At 45.5% G+C, this 17,165-nt stretch overlaps 1 protein-coding gene across 5 annotated transcripts in view; it reads right to left on the reverse strand.

Annotated features, from left to right (window-relative positions):
* Positions 1–2,853: 2,853 nt before the first annotated feature.
* The window catches only part of sema3fb (sema domain, immunoglobulin domain (Ig), short basic domain, secreted, (semaphorin) 3Fb), a 43,424-nt gene continuing 29,112 nt past the window's right edge, over positions 2,854–17,165 (reverse strand). For 2 of the 5 annotated variants that reach the window (XM_011614344.2, XM_011614342.2), the window contains 13 exons: positions 16,838–16,931; positions 14,543–14,662; positions 14,190–14,329; positions 12,861–12,975; positions 9,798–9,867; positions 9,573–9,717; positions 9,153–9,375; positions 8,076–8,164; positions 7,919–7,960; positions 6,668–6,825; positions 6,279–6,346; positions 6,025–6,158; positions 2,854–5,135 (listed from right to left, as the gene is read on the reverse strand). In XM_011614344.2, coding sequence (XP_011612646.2) covers positions 4,683–5,135; positions 6,025–6,158; positions 6,279–6,346; positions 6,668–6,825; positions 7,919–7,960; positions 8,076–8,164; positions 9,153–9,375; positions 9,573–9,717; positions 9,798–9,867; positions 12,861–12,975; positions 14,190–14,329; positions 14,543–14,662; positions 16,838–16,931 — 1,851 coding nt within the window. In that variant the 3' untranslated portion in view covers positions 2,854–4,682. Of the gene's footprint in view, positions 5,136–6,024; positions 6,159–6,278; positions 6,371–6,667; positions 6,826–7,918; positions 7,961–8,075; positions 8,165–9,152; positions 9,376–9,572; positions 9,718–9,797; positions 9,868–12,860; positions 12,976–14,189; positions 14,330–14,542; positions 14,663–16,837; positions 16,932–17,165 lie in introns of all 5 variants that reach the window. The other 3 variants (XM_029826984.1, XM_029826983.1, XM_011614341.2) reach the window with 2 other exon arrangements.

The raw sequence follows: 17,165 nt of genomic DNA on the forward strand, positions 1-17,165 counted from the left end.
AAGCAGCTTGTGTCTGCCCCCACTCCCCCCTCACCCGGAGGAGAGCATCTGTGTATGACACTCTCAATTAGCACAAGCTTAGCACCCATCCTGGTGGAGTGTGAACTTGCATTTGGAAAAAGCCATCGGGGCCATTTGGTGACACTTTCCGGGACGCCGGAGCTGCGTCGAGCTCGGATGATGATGCAGAAAGGGACAATTCCGGGGGCCTCTGGGATTTCAAAAGGCTTCCACTTGGGAGATTTTCTAGGCTCGTTTTCCAGTAGCATGCATCCATCCGTGCACTCACGGCGTCTCAGGGGAACTCTCTTTTTTTGGCATGGCTTCATTAACAGCAGTAGGGTGAGAAGTGTCAATTCTCTCAGTTCTCAAGCAGAAATGAAGAGATAAGACTCTACTGATCACTGTCCAGCCCTTCTGAGAACCTCACAAAGACCTTAGAAAGTATCTCATCCTCTTGAGGCTCACTTTGGAAATGAAGTGAAACAATAGACACAGCACACTGCAGATCATCAGCAGAGCAACACTCCAGCAGCCTCAAGCATAAGCAGTTTACGTGTACAACACACTGGATTTAACGTGGCGCTGATCTGCTCGTGTTCCCCAATGCTACAGCTGATGTTTTCCCCTCTTTTTTATACATCTAGAGCAGCATTCCAGGCCAGGGCTTTTGTGAGTTATGAATGTGAGACACTAACATTGATCCTTTGGCATGAGGTTAAAAGTGATTCAGCTCTGCCTACATGCCAAATTTATGCAGTTTGAGAATTAATGATAAATTAATGGCTCCCCACGCACTCAAATGTAACATCAGCCTGCTTGCTAACTTCTATATACTGTCTATGCTCGTTTGTTTGTTTTCCAATAAAATTAATTGTGTATGACTTTATTGCAACACATTTTACAACCTACTTTGTATATATGATGCAAAGTTCCCCTTAATGGCCAAGTTCCCACCAAATCAATATAAAAACTAGTATAATGTAATAGCAAACAATAACAGTATTAAAATGGGGGGTAACAAACATTATCATTAAAGATAGGATATTCCAACAGAACAATATTTAATATTTCAGCATTTTCAATTTGCATTTTCCGTGTTGGGGGCATTAAAATATTGTGGAGGTTTAATGTTTTTTTTGGTTATATTTACGTGGTTCGTTTAAAAGAGATACCGAATTGGCTGTTGCCTCCTGCCCCCTGCCGGCTGTTGTTGTGTAGTGCAGTTACGCCTCTGCCGAGGGCTGACTGGGCAGCAGAGGACAGTGTTGTTCTCTGGGTTCAGCCATCACCTTCTCTCCGTAAAGCAGCACCACTGGCTGAACTTTGATGACTGGTTTTCCACACTCTCCCCAGGGTCTCATCTGCGTGGTGACGGCATGAGAAGGTTCCGAACTGCGTAGAAACGCCAAAACACGATGTGATGTTTCAAAGAAAACACTCTGAAGCTGGATGAGCAGTGCCTCGTTAGTCTTTACACAGCTGATTTCAGTTTTCAACAATGACAAAAGTCTCTGGGTGCCTGTGAAAAACCGCCTCCCAGCGTGCCAGATTCCTGTGTCCTGCAGTTCTCCATGCCAAAGAGATGGACCAGATACGTAGGGAATGCTGCAACTATTTCTGAACCACGAGTGCCAGATCGGACTCTGATAAGACAAGAACTGATTCGTGTCATACTGTCTGATGTCACGCGATAAACCCCAGCGTCCCTCATAAATGCATCACTGTTGTGGGCTGAGACGTGTGGATGAGCCCGTTTAGGGAAGCAGAGGTGGATGAATTCGAAGGGAATTTGTGGGGGAGGCTGACCACCCCCGAATATTGGTGCTCGATTGTCCTCGCCTGCTCTGCTGCTCCAAGGAGGGCATCAGATAAGAGAAATGAACAACCCTTGTTCTGTGGCAGGCGGAACAACGGAGGTTTGTAGCGCTGAGCTGTCATCTGACGGCCGCCGCAAGAATCTGTCTGCTGGTCCTGTTTGGTTCGGTAACTCCGGACATCTTTCCATTTGAGGTTCTTGGTCATCGGTCATGGTCTCCTCCTCCTCCTCGCCTCTCCTCTCAGAGGTTCTGCTCAAGGTTTCTTCCAGTTAGAGGCAGCGTTTCCCATTTTCTTCTTACTCTCTCTTCTTTAACATTTTGCTTTGACCTTTTCTTCTGTGGGAGGGTGTCGGCCACCCTCGATCTGAGGTCAGGTCCTTTATTAGATACACTGACCCCCGTGGGCCTGGCTGACCTGACAGCAGCTTGTTTTGTTGGTGCTCTGAGCCACACTTGCCCTTGTGAACTGCATCACACATCCTAAACGTGGATGGGATAGAGGGATTATTACTGCCTAGTGTTGTTACATGGAGATTCATGATTAACAGATGAATAGTTTTCAGACATTTCAACAAGTTGGCCTGGTGTTAGTTTATCACTGATCTATGTCAAATAATCTCAGCCTTTAGAAGCGTTCACTCAGAATACCACGTGGATAATTGAAACAGGTAAGTGGAACAGTGGGTAAGAAGGCCTGGGCAAAGGTTCACCAGTTTACTGGACCACAGCGCCACAAGTAGGCAAGGTTTTTGCTAAATGATGCTACTGCTTGTTGTGAGTGGGCTCACCTTTACTTAAAGCTTTCCTCACAAATCCAGTGTGATTTTTATCAGTTTTTACCTGGTATTTTGGTGCACTAGCTGTTAAAGCTCTATTTTGAGAGGCAGACGTCTCACTTAATCAAACATGTGACAGAAGTCTTAATCTTTGTGGTCGTGAACTCAATAAATATGCAGTTAACTTTTTTGTATAAACCAAAAATATGTCGGTTCTACAGACACAGAGGTGTAGAGTTTACACAAATGTGCATCCATGTCTTTAACAGGTACAACTTTATTCCAAGGATCCATGAAGTTGTGTGCAGAACATGGGAAACATTCAGTATCAAGGCAATCACAATGAAGGGTGGGAACATTCCATTCTTATAAAATATAGAGCTTTAATTTATTAGTCGGCAACAACAATGGAAAGGGAGGAGTAATTTACACACGTCATTACAACAACATCACCTCTGTGCATTGAATTTTCTAACCTTTTTTTCCCAGAATGTCTGATGATGCAAAAATACAAAACAAACAAAACACTAAAACTACGGACACATTAAAAAAAAATGTATAAAAAAAAAATTGTACATTTCTTTGCGGTTTGTGCTGTATAGACCCCCCGGACCCCTCCGTGTGAAGGAGACATTCGGGAGGTATGAGCGATTCTGGGAGCAGACAGACATCCCGACTGGGGAAGCAGATACACGTACGCAATCCCAGCATGAGTCATGGATGCACCTTCCAGCGGGAAGACACGGCCTGGAAAATAGCTTGGATTAAACGATAGCATATCCAAAACCGCTTGTTATCGGAACACATACTCAATTTCCCAGAATACTCGTGTCCCTGGTAAGACGCATCATGTTTCAGACAGGATTTATCTGCACTATGGACATCATGTACAAGCATTTACTGCCCACAATGGAAGTCTACACCGTTAGAGATGAAGAGAGGGCAAAGACGGGGAAAATGACTACAGGGGATTTCTTCAGAATTACAACACAAATACACGTTCATGCACACAATGAAAGCCAGTTTCCCAATAGTTAGTGTCACGACATTTTTACAATGCTCTCTTGTGTATACGGGCAAGTATTCTTTTCCACAAATCAACAACATCGACAACAATAACAACAAAAAACGTCTTGTCTGCTCAGAAATGCAGTCCGACTGGGACACATCTTTCATTCCAAACTGGATCCTTTTTTATTACACAGGTCAGCTTTAACTTGTTGTGCTTGGTGTATTTGGGCCCATTTAATGCCCCTTGAAAGTAGAATAATAATGCCCTTTGTGCAGAAACCTTGACCTTTTATTGCCCCCAGTTCAAAGGAGCTCGTATTTGGAAGCATCCACAAACGGTATGTAGATAAGCACAATTAGCATCAGAGCTGCAACGTTTGACAATCATCCAATCAGGAAGGCCCTGGAAGAGAAACAAAGGTTTCCAACAAGAGGCCCAATTAAACCAGTGAGATCATCTGAACGGTCATGAGAACGTGTTCTCACATTGGAAGGGTTGTATCTACACCATAAGTAGGACCATGTGTGCTGGTCCCACGTGTGATATTTAGTCTCTGTCCTGAAGAGTCCAGAAATAAATCCTCGCATCAAGTCAGGGCAAGCACAGAAGGACAGAGATCCCATCACCGCGCGTCATCATCTAATCCACCCCCTTCCAGAGAGCGCCTCGCTCCCAACAGCTTACATGTCTGATCCAAACGGTCGCCAGGGTGAACGGAACGCTGACAGATGGGTTTTGTAATGACAGTAACAGCAACAATAAAATTAACATCAATAATAACAATATTTGCCCCAAAGGTATCTATACACAAAGAGCATGGTTCTTTTTTTTTCTCTAAGTACAAAGAAATCCACAGAATGATACTATATACAACCTACAATAAATACTGTGTATCATATATCTTACTGGTTGAGAGTGTGTGTGGCGGTTTTGTTCGTACGTCAGTTTTTTTTTCCTGTTTGTGGATTTTTTTTTTCACGCTGCTACGCTCCATGAGTCTCTTCCACTTTTTAAAGGGTGGGGGTGTGGGTGGGTGGGATGGTTGAGGGTGCTTCGGATGTAAAGCTGAACTCCTCATGTCTCTACCTCCTCCTGCTCCTCTTCCTCCTCCCCCTCCCCATGATGCCGGCGGTTGCGGGGCTTCTTCTGCTCCTTGAGCTCCTTCAGGTCTTTGGCCTTGAGGGCTCCCAGGAGGGGGTCTCCAAACTGCCAGTAGTCCTGGCAGTACTGATTGATCAGGGTCATCTCCGGCTGGCTGAGGATGGTCAGAAGGTCCTTGTATTGGCCAGCGCTGGGGGTCCACTGGGTGCTGCTGGAATGCAGAGAGGATGACACAATGCCCCCTGCCCCCTCCACCAGCGCGTTGTTTACGGCCCGGCTGGACAGCACCACCAACTGCAGCTTGACCAGCAAGTGTTTGAAGTTCTTCTCTGTGGCCGTACACTGGTACATGCCGGAGTCGGAGGGCTGCAGAGACCGCAGGAGGAGCCCCTGTTCCGTCTTCAAAACCCGGCCGTCAGAGCGCATCTGCACGCGGAGGAGGGTTAAAGCAAATATTAGACATCTGATGCAAAAGAAACAAGAATTACTGTCAAGAAATCAAGGAAATATAGTCGGTGACCGGTAAAATAAGGCGTAAAACGGCACAAAACTGACTTCATTTCCTATGTTCGGAGGTGTTCGTGCTGACAACTCAACTTCAAACTTTCAAACTCATGTCTGAGACACATAAAGTGTATTTAACAGCGTTATAAAAGCAGGTCAAAGTCTGTGGAGATGTTCAGGGTGGTTCCTGTAAAAGGAAAGAAGGATATTTTCCCCCCAGTTTGTCTGGGGACTAATTCACTGGGACTTTGCACTGGATGCTTGATAGGAACTGGGAGGAGGGATTTTCCCACTGTCGAGCATGATAAACTACATTTTAGTTGGATTATACTTCTCGTATTCAGACGTATTTTATCTTAAGCATCTATGTCAGAGATTGAAAAGAAAGCACATAGGCTGGACTGATTAAACGTATACGTGGCCACTATTTTAATAAACCTATTTAGATATGCAAATAAGCGACAGTGAGATGTGAGAGGCAGCTCTGCCTGTGGGCTCGACAATAACCTTGCAATAAAACTTTAACTAGTGCCTGGAGGTCAGATATCGCTGCACTGTGCTTCTCCACGCCTGGTCGCGAGGACAGCTGGTGGTCTGTCTGGGAAATCTAGCAGCATTCAATCAAAGTTCCTTAATTATGGGGAACAGATTGGAAAATAATGACGCTGGGACGTCGCTCCGGTGAGTGACACTAAAGACATTAAAGATCATCATCATACGGCTGCGGTAACTGTAAAAGCCTCTTTGGTTTGTGGCCCGGGTGCTTTTATCCCAAGTAGTGCCTCATCAAACAGACGACAGGACAGCCCACCTCTTTCCTGCGGTCGCTGTTGTCTCGCTGCAGATGCCATTTAATGACGGCGTGTGGAGAACGCGCCTGACACTCCAGGAAGGTGCTGCTTCCCTCCACCCCATACTGCACCATCTCCAGGGTGTTCTTATTGGCTGCAGGTAGACACACAGAAAGGGACTTCCATCTTAACCGAGCATTCGTTCATCTGGCTTCCTTTCTAATCCAACCTCGCTCAGGTTAGCATGAAACCCTCGATAATATCGTGATCTTACCGTTGGAGTTGAAGCCTCTGCACTGGCGGATGGGGTTCCCGTACTTGACGTCCTGCCTTCGGCTTCGTCTAAATGGGTCAGACCAGTGTTGCCAAATACGGAGAAAAAAAGATCATAAAGCAACCACAAGCCACTCAAAGCCATTCAGCCAAACCTGTACAATAACCCCCCACCGTATTAGTGCCACAAATGGATGTTTATGTGGAATTTTTGGTTTCCTTGTTGAAACCCCGTTTAAATTCCAACTAAACTGTAAATTAGTAGAATTATTAGTCGTTTGGAACAGCCGCTTCAGCCATCCAGGCAACTTCTCCTTAGTATCATCAAACTCGGTGCCTGGGTCAGCCAGTTACTGAGTTAGTGGAGCCAACGCTGCTGTGGGTGCTTACCTCTTCTGCGAGGCAGAGTAACGGGAGCAGGATTTGCCATCCCAGGCACAATAAGGATCTCTGGCAAGACAGCAGTCAGCGCAGGCTTCCCCGTACATATCACATCTGTGAAGAGCCAGCTGAGTCAGTCCTACCATGGAAGACACGTACATCTGTTGCTGTTGACGAAGAGCGGATGGAAAATAGTGTTATTACATGTTCAATTATGAAGGATAAGGAAAGCACTATGAACCACATGGATCAATAGAAGCTATTGCTAAAGTGTCCAATAGTCACTTTTGTATGTAAAAAGAAAACTCCAGTTTGTGTTTGTATTTAGCGAAGCGCGGTTCTGTTCTTTTGGACTGTAAGGTCGTAAGGTCAGCCTTGCATGGAAAATCAGATGATTAGTTGAATTTGTGGGTCAAACCTGCCTTTGGTGACAGAAATCTCCCACATAACTGAGGAATCGAAGCGAGCGTGTTCAGTGGAAGGGACTCCCAAGCTCGGCTGAATTACATGATCTCAAAGTGAACTTGTGTTTCTCATCCTGGACTGTCTGTTTTGATTTCTCTGACACTCCGGTCCGCCCTCCCTCCTCCTCAGGTCAGTGTCATTTGTGTTGCTTCTGACATCTGTTGGGGTCATGTTTGTTCTATACCTGAGTCATTACACGCAGGCACATGGAAGGCCAGTGGTGTGTGTTGCTAAAGCCCTGCCACATGCCTGCAGGCAGCTCTGAGGATAAAGACATATTGCCAAATATAACTTGGCTATGCGTCTTTATGTTATAAAAAGAACCATGGAGCTCATCCCCGATATCCCAGAGAGCAATCAGTTCTGCCTTCGCCTCTGGTCCGAATGCTAAACATGCAGCATTTACAGTTAGCGCGTACGGTATATAAGATATCCTGTGCTGTAACATGTTCAGGATGTTCAGGACCTTTGGCAAGAACAGTGACTTCATGTTTCTCAGGTTACCCTCATCATTTTATAAGCTGATGTTTGAAACCCAAGTCCGGACATTTTGGTGCAATACAAACTGCAGAATGATGTCACGTAGAATCAGAATTTTAATCACTACACACTAAGCACTTTCCATATTTCTACTTTTCTTGCTGCCGCTCCCAGCGATGACTTATGGAGGGAGGCCTCAGTTAAGCACAGCTGCGTATATTTAGCTCGCAACTTTTCCAGATCGCATGGCTTTCATTGCTTTGGAAGATTATTTCTTTTCTCAGGTTCAGAAAAACGCCGTGCGGCCTCGCTTACTCTTTTGGATGAGATCTTCATTGTTGTAATCGGAGTCGGGACCTTGACAGAAAACAAACATGTTGCTGTGAGTATGACGTCACATTAATATTATGTAATAAATGTTGGAGCAAATGAGAGGATGGATGGAAGGAATGTGGTTGAAATTAAAGCCCACCTTGAAGACCTCCACCTCCTCCAGAACTAGCTCCTCTGTTTGCAGGTCATCTCTGGGCAGAACAATAACTTTCTGAACCGTCCCCTTGTCTGCAGACAAACACACACCTGTGAGCTACGATCCCATAACCCTCTGATTGCCAACAGCCTCTTGAGTTCCCATTTTACTCCCTCAGCATCCACCACTGTGGGATAATAGTCGGCTTTCACTTTACTCTCCACCTCGGTTGAAGAGCTTCTATTGAGTTTAACTTTTACATCGTGACAAGAAGCTGTTGCACCGCTTCTACCATCCTCGGCTCCCCTTTCTTTGCTCTGACCCATTCATCTGGACTCCATAAGACATTCTTTGGCATGTTTGATTCCTATAAAGAGTCCGGCATTCGAGGCATTCCTGCGAGCGGGATACCTGAGATTTATTACGAGTTTGGAACCGAGCACAGATTCAGAGATGAATAGCGGCCTCTGACAGCAGCTGAAAGGGTCGCTGCTGCACACAAACTCATTAGTCTCCTCCCCATAATGCACACACAGACAGGGCCCTGGTTAAGAGCTTTCATATGCCACATGTGAGAGCATCATCTTTGTCATAGCATACTGGGAGTTATATTAGAACTACGCATAAGCATGCAGAAAAACAGATAATCTTTCTCACACCAGTGGGCAGGATTAAGTTGATGGATATCCTAACTGTACCCTCATGGCTTTTCTCTCACTGTTTATCCACCCAGCCCCCCAGGTACAAATATCTGGTTGTTTACTTCATATGAATGGAGAGCAGAATAAACCCTGTGATTGAAGCACAAAAGGTGAGAAGGCTTTTCTCCTAATGATGAATGACTGCAGGGGAGACAAGGCCTCCACTTACATGGGATTTATTTCCATGGGGAGATCACACCCCCCCCCCCCCCCCCCCCCTCCATTATTCCCACTGGAACTGTCATTCTGCATTGTGACTGTGATCAAAGGGTTCATTAGCTCATGATGACTTCATGTTCACATGTTTGCTTAAACTTTAACTTTGATAAAAGCACACACATTGGTCTCCCTCCCTGCTTTTAACACTTATCACACTCACCAGTTCCTAGAAAGAGAACTTCATAGTTTCCGTCCGCGGCTGCGACCTGGTCCACTGCGACGGTGGTGAACTCATAGTCCACGTTGGTGCGAACCACCAGGGGGCGCTTGTGCACTGGGTAGACTGGATTGTACATGGCGGGGTGATTCCTCATGAAGTTGATCACTTCATCTGGATAGTCCTTGGTGGATTTCATGTTGGGGGTGAATGTGCCTCCCGGGCACTGAAACGGAAAAGCAAAAACCATTAAACTCAACTGCGAGTCCAAACCAAGAAGAACATTTAAGACAAACACAACTGCAAAATCACATTAGAGGGGGTCATTTGTAGAAACACAAAGCCTTTGCTTGTGTTGATGGCTGCAGTTTGTTCACAATTCATAATTGCTGTTAATCAGATACATGTGGATTTTAAATTCACCGTGCCGGGTCGAGGGTAGGGGATCTTTCCGGTGTAGGCCACCCACTGGTAATTGGGACCCTCTTTATGAGCAAAGGGTCCATTGAAGACCATGCGGATGTCAGCCATGGAGTAGACACACACTGCTGAACCTTTGAAGACTGAACTGTGAGGAAAGAGAAAGAAGAAATAGGAATATCTCAAAATCCACACAGAAACATGGAGCATCAGCTACCGAACACTTACCCCGAGACAGAGAAGACTCCATAAATGACGGGATTCTTGGTGTCCTGTGTTGGCTGTATGTAGACATCTCCTATAAGTGGAGAGTTAAAACTGTGTTACAAGAGGAAAGATTCATGCTTCACAGAACTCCGCTCTTCTCCATTAATATTTACACAGCTTTCAGTCAATCAATCCCTTCTTCAGCCGGGAGACCTTCGGGCTACATGACCCTAGAAGCTAAAAACACATTCGGCCAAAAACACCTGGAACCCAGTTTGGGATTTGGATAATCAAGAAAATATGGTAAAACATACTAAACTCACATATCTGGGAGAGACGCATATATATTGCAAAAGAAAATCAGTTTTAAATGCTACAGCTATGACTATAACATCATTTATGGACAAGGTGGACGCTACAAGCGGGTGCTTCATACAGACAAAGAGGTTTGTATGTAAATGAAGATATATGGAAGCGATGGGTGCAGCTAAGCCCTTGCTCCTCAAAAACTTAACCAGAATTTGACAGATGTGATGACATTTAGCAGGGGGGCAGTAAACTCAAACAGCCGGCAACTGCTGTCTAGACTGGGACGTGATTGCAAAACCACCTGAGACAGACAATTTAAACATGATGTGGCGAGAACTTGGTCTTCCTGCAAGCTGAAGAGCTGATGTCTTCCACTTTGAGGGGAAGGAAAAATGTCTTCCCTCCCAGAGGATAACTGCATCATATACACTTGAGGTGGTTGTGGAGGTCGGTAAATCGCGAAGGATCTCTGTCCTAGGGCACTCTGCCTTCAGCCACTGATTTAGATGATGCTTTTGTCCGTACCTTGGAGAAGGCCACAGTAACAAATGGAGAGGAGATAAACATGTGAGGGGTGATAAGTCTCTCTCCTGTTTTAAGCTTGACCTAAATACTAGTCCCAGGAGGCATGTTTGTTGCCAACAATAGGACGAGTGCTGCCTGCAGAAAACTCTCGACCTGTTTGTCCAGGGAGGCGAACTAATGACACAATGTGCAACAAGTCAGAGGCAGAGGGGCTAAAAGATTTTAATGACTGCCATTCCCTCACAGACCAGCATGATGGATATACTGGCAGGCTGTTTTTAGATAGACTGATGCTATATTAGGGCTGACCATTGTGCTCAAAACATAACTGATAAGCTTACGTCCTGTTAACATTACCGAGTCTACAATCAAGTTTTCCTCTGGGGACGTTCTCAGACCGGCTGCTCGGTCCTGCACGGAGGGAACAAGCAGGGAGTTATCCGGTGCTCATACACGGCTATCGTTCCCAGCTGCCAGAACAAGAGCAGTGGAACGGTCACGGGTTAGCTTGGACCCAGCGTGTCGGGCTGACACCACCGTCACACAACAGATGATCCCGGTTACGACATACAGCTGTTGTGATGCCAAAACGGGCGATTTGCACGCAAGCGCGGGCAAATGTGCATGTTGGAAGACAACCTGTCAATGGAACCAAGATAGAGCTATCACGGTCAGTCGCTAACGGCAGATAAAGGCGTTGGGAAAGAATATGATAACAGCTATGTGATTTACAAAAAAAGGCTTTCCCGAGAGAGTAGAGATGGGTTTGCTCCGGGGGGAGTTGTAGGTTAATAATGGATAAGAACCAAGCTTCAACACACGTTTCCTATTTCCTTATGATAATAAAATCTCTGCAACCATAGATTCCACTTCCTCACAAATCTATCTGTATCTATACATCATTTTTGTTTTCTCTTGCACATTTTTTCCATCATGCTGCCAGTGTTTGTGTAACCAGCAATGTCAGAAGACTCGCTGATTATTGCCCGTTCAGCCGAACACACACCTACGAATTAATGAAGGTGCCGTGGGGGAGGGTGGTGTCGTAACACCATCATTTGAAATAACCACCTCATTAAATGCAGAAAGGTTGGAGAACGGGCTCATTCAGCTCAGCCTAGGACAGTCTAGTTAACTGTACCTGTCCAGGTTTATTCAGTAAACAACACTGTTACCAATTATTTTTCTGTCAGAACCCAAAGTTTCTAAAGAAGAATCTGTTAACTCATATGAAACCTTTCAATCTTTACTTCAGGCTCTTCTCTACAGGTAAAGAGGTACGAAATCTGAAAATAGTGAAGCTATTAGCATGAAAAGTAATCATATCCAATCACAGCCCACTCCAGGAGTCCTTGGGGGGAGGGTTCTTTCCACCCTGTCACACCCGTCCAGGCCAATGAACATTGTGTGTACATACAATATTATTTGAGGGTCCTTAAAGTCATTATTAGACCCTCTCCAACTTTCCGACTCTGTCAGCACAGAACTGTCGAGTAGAGCCTTTACCCTCATTTGTTAATGCAAGTGAGCCGTTTTCCACCAGGTCAAGAGCTAAAATAATGTCACCCCCGACAACACGGCGTGCGCTGTCAGGGGTGAAAAATGACAGCAGCACTGGTGGGATTATGCAAGTGATTTCCACTATATTATTCTACATGCAGCATGTGATGGGAGGAGGCTGCTGCCACGTCGGCTCAGGCCTGAATCCTGGAGTGTGTGTGTGTGTTAACACAAGTTTGTTGCTGCAGGAGAAACAGCTAAATGACTTAACTCTGCCTGATATTTCAGATGGGATCATACACGACAGGAACCTGAAAATGAATCTGGTCATGCTGGTTTTGCTTTTTTTCCCGCAGTTGATAAAGACTGTTAAGCTGACTGAATGTGCAAAGAAAAGGTTTAGTGTCCTTTAGAAAACTGGGTGCAGCACATATCCTCAGTTCATGAAAAACACATTACAGGAGCTTTGATACTGTCAACACCTGATGTTGACAGAACAAGCTTTGGTAATCTGCTGCACAATCGTGTACATTTTCTGTTCTCAACACTTGTTCACGCTCATATGAAAGAAGGAAACACACACTCAGGAGTCACATGAAGAGCTAAAATGATCTGTAGATGTCTCCTAGATACATACAGTCGACAGACCAGTGAAGGACCTCCAGAAAATTCAGTGGAAAGGAAGTTTACACAACACCCCATAAAGTGATAGCATCATTTGAGAAACCACAAAAGAATCTTTTTACTCACGGAGCTCATCAAAGTGTGTCTCCATGCCGTCTGTCCCTGGCACCGAGCAGATGAGCCTGGCCTTCAGGAAGGTGCTCCACTTGTTTACCAGGCAACAGTGTCCACCGTCGTCGTTCTGTTTATGACACAGAAGAGTTTCTCCATCACTCACTCTCATCTTCTTCCTGCCTTCCGCCAGCACCCAAACCCAAGTGGAGCCACCCACATAAACAGTGCATGTTGATTTGGAAGAAAAAACATGGGGGGATGTGGGGGGGCAAGATGGTAAACACTGTCTCCTCCTATTTAGATTCTCCCATCTGTGGTGGCAGAAGTCCAGAACCTACCCAGTACAAAAGAACTGGAACCACCATGTAGATACGGGAGGTCTGAAATATGAAGGACTGCTAGCAGGAAGGCTAACACCTACAAGTGATTAAATCAAATATTTTTAACAACATTGTATTTATAAATAACATAAAAGTTCCAGCCTGGAAATAAAAGCTTAATTTAGGCCAGCGGTAGGACTGGTGGCCGGGATGTCTGTGGTATATGCTTCAAAGGTAACTCAATCGGTGTCACGATACGACAATATGGTGCTAAACGTATTTCCCCTTCCAGTACGTGGTTTGTATATGTCGTGCATGTCTGCAGGGTACAAAAAGTGGCAGTAAGCCTATCCAGATGTGTGTTGAAGGAAGAATGGCAGGACCGGGTCTCTAGAGGCTGTGGCATGGCCACCACCCCCATAGAATTGGGGGGGGGGGGGGGGGGGGTTGTGTTTGTGTGCCGGGTCAACGTCTGACCCCTTTTAAAAAACACGATGAGTGAACAGCTGAGGCGACAAACACACGTACGCCACATTTTCTCACTGTTCTTACATGAGCTGCCCCGCACAAACATGCACGTAACCTCAGGATGGAACCGGCAGTCACGGCGGCACCGTATAAACCTCACGTGCACGGCTTTCCAGTAACCGTCGTTTGCTCCACCCACTTTAGAAGTGCGCTTTAACTGCCAAGGACTCTACTCACGAACTAGCTTTCACTTTTTTACATTACAAGTTTTAAGTGTTTGGGGACTGCCGAGGTACAAAGGTCAGAAAACCACAGGGTCAGAGGTCAAAGGGCAACCTCATAGACAGAGCCATGCATTGTGGACAGGAAGGTTAAGGACACATGTGGATTCCAGCACATCAGCATTGGTTAAACACTCGTTCTCTGCCCCGTAAACATCCAAACACAGCAGGGGACGCTCCTCGCGAACCGCTGTGCTGTTTTTTTCCCCAAAGTTTTCCGTTCACAGCATTCCCACAACAAACCAAACAGGCCTCTGTGTGTGAGTACACACCAGGCAGATACGTCCTATACGGGACTGGGTCACCGGACTCTGGCCCATCTCTGACGACTTCTCTCGGAAGAAGAAGTACAGCTTGTCGTCGTTTCTCTCCGCGCTGTCGGGAATGAGGTGTACGTGGATGAAAGTGGGGTCTGTGGGGGGAAGATGTGGAGAAATATCAGAAAAAACTATGTGTGGGATCATCTGGTGAAGATCAGCCTGGCCTGATTTTCAGAAACATATGCAATCTCCTGGAACGTTACATGCCAGCGACATGTTTGGAACTCTTTGAAACTCTTGTGGGAAGGCTACACGAGCTAATCCAGAGTCCCACCAATCACTGAGAGGCTGAACAGGACACTCACCATTTAACCATCTGGAGTTGTACTGATCTGTTCGCATGGCGGTCTTTGTCCCCAACGTACGGAAAATGGCAGAGTCCGTTCCCATGAAGTCGACATAGACTCCTGCATACAGCTCGCCATCTTAAAAGGAGAGAAAACATTAAGGGAGATTCCTCGACTCTGACATTAGTCCAGCACCACCCTTGGCACCAACATCGGGTTGTTAGTAACATGTCAGGACTCCTTCCAAAAAGCAAAGGCTGCACCAAACACCCGCATATCTGTTTTATTTAGACACACATTTAAATGTAAAGCTATGTAAAGCTGCAATATATAAGTGAACTTCAACAATTTATCATCCATTAGAGGGAAAATGGAAATCAGGCCTCATCAATCAGGGCCAGAACATCGTAGCAACGCAGGTTAATGTGGGAGCAGAAGCTTCCCTCACCCACATTTGCAGTGATTTCACAACAATTCTCTTTAAATTGATCTTATTCTAGCACATCTTCATTGGGCTGAATTTGTAGGAATAATGACTGTTAATAGACTGTGCCAATGTCAAGTTCATGATTGGTTCACGTCATTCTTTTAGAAACATTGCCAAGTCTAGGTAGTAAACAAGTTAGTCCCATTCTGGGGGACAAAGAGCCAAGTAATGGTGATGAGGATCATTTAAAGCTTTAATTGACCAGAGAGGAATAATCAAATGTAAAAGAAATGGTTCCAGAAACCATAACCCAGGCCTCCAGAAACAGCCTTCACACCCACTCTACAAGGACATAAAAAATGAGTACATCCATGTGTGCAAGCTGACAAATGCATACAACAGCCTTGTTAAGCCACAGGAAGGAAAGGTGTTGGTTCTCCAGCTGCTGCAAAGGCCGCGCCAGAGAGCAGGTGTGAGCGTCACAGTCGAGAGAGTTGGAGTAAAGAACCAGCGGGAGGCAGAGCCGAGGAAACAAAAGCCCCGTTCCACCATCATTATACCCAACGTCACGCCTCTATATGGAGATTGATGATACATCATTAAAGCGTCTCCAGATAATGAGATGTCTAATGTGGCGAAGAGCTGAGCAGTCAGTGGCATATCTGCTGTCGTGGTACACGGTGCGTAAGCCTTGTCAACACAAACACCAGTGTTCCTGGAATGATTCGAACCGGTGGAAGTGGGAGGTAAATTCATCTTGGATGACAGTACTGGTTCCATACTGGTCAGCTGGCGCTGCGTTAATGTGGGAAAGCGGCGCCAGTGATTTACACCCTCTGCCTCGCCCCACATGAGGAAGATCGTCTTTCATTGGTGGCAACTGTGTTCTTTGGACCTGAATAAGTGACCTTGTATCAGAAGAAGACCACATGAATGCTACAACTGATGTGAGGCAGCACTGTGAAGACTGTTTACAAGGGAGTTTGTATTTGAGCCACAAACTGTGAATATTTTGAAAAGATCTAAACGTTCTGATCATTTGTTAGTGACCTTCCTGCCACTGTTACCCCTGTTATACATGAATGAGTCAAAAGATAAAGAAGACACGTTGTAATTATACTGAGAACACATGAGTCCTCATCCGGACACATTCCTTGCAAAGCCTGTTGTTATGACTGATTTATGACAATTTGGAGGACAAATAACTTAAAAGTAAAATACCACGAACTCAAATTATTGCACATGACTGCCCTAATCCGGAGGCGTCCGCACAAAGAGAAGTGGCAGAAGCAGCATTGAGCCTTGGCACTGATCACCTGAGTTTCTCCCCTCCAGCCAGTTTTTTGGTATTTTTATTAGGCATTTTGTTACGTCCTGTTTTATCCTGATAGTCTGTTGGCCTGGCCTCACTCTCACATCCTGTTCTTGCCTGTCTAACTGAAGTCGCCGCCCTAATGTCCTGCATCAGGGACTTATTGTGCTCCTCTTCCTCGAGGGCTTAAACCGTGTTCCCCTGGAACTTATAGTCTCTCTATCCCTGGTGTTGGAAAGATATTGTAAACTAGAGATTTTTGCCTTTTGTGTTTGATGGTGCACTAATCCAACCTCCCGTATCACATCAGCCTTTGGCTTTCCGCATATAAAGAGCTTTGATTGAGGTCGAGAATATTAAATGATTCATATATTAGTAGGCAGGATACAATAATTAGGCTTAGACATTGTTGACAGTGCGGCCTACAGACGTTAAATATGTTTTTAAAATAAATAAATAAATAACAACATCCACAAATAGAAGGACATGGAAAACCAGGCTGACAGGGACGATGCGGTGTTAACCACTGGGAATGCTGGGCCATGTCTACACCCAGGAGCCAAATGATACTCACTGATCAAAGCTGACACACTGTTGAGCTTTGGGTCATATGAACACTTTCCCTTCCCAGATTCCACTCTGCCTGGCTCCAAATGGAAGATGTCTTCCTGAAATGGGAAAATCACACAGAGACAGCAATAAATTCAGTATTGTTCTAGCTGTCACTGAAATTCCCTGTTGGGAGGACGAAAGCGGCAGGCGTGCTCCCGAGAGACCGACACAGCCTGATGTGGGAGGAAATATTAGAATAATGAGCGTGCATGTGTTCAAACAAAAAATGCATGCAGGGCCAGCAAGAAATTTCAAATCCATCTTTATGCCATTCGGCTGTGGAAAAGAAT

This window comes from Takifugu rubripes, chromosome 19 (assembly GCF_901000725.2).
Source record: "Takifugu rubripes chromosome 19, fTakRub1.2, whole genome shotgun sequence".
NCBI lineage: Eukaryota > Metazoa > Chordata > Actinopteri > Tetraodontiformes > Tetraodontidae > Takifugu > Takifugu rubripes.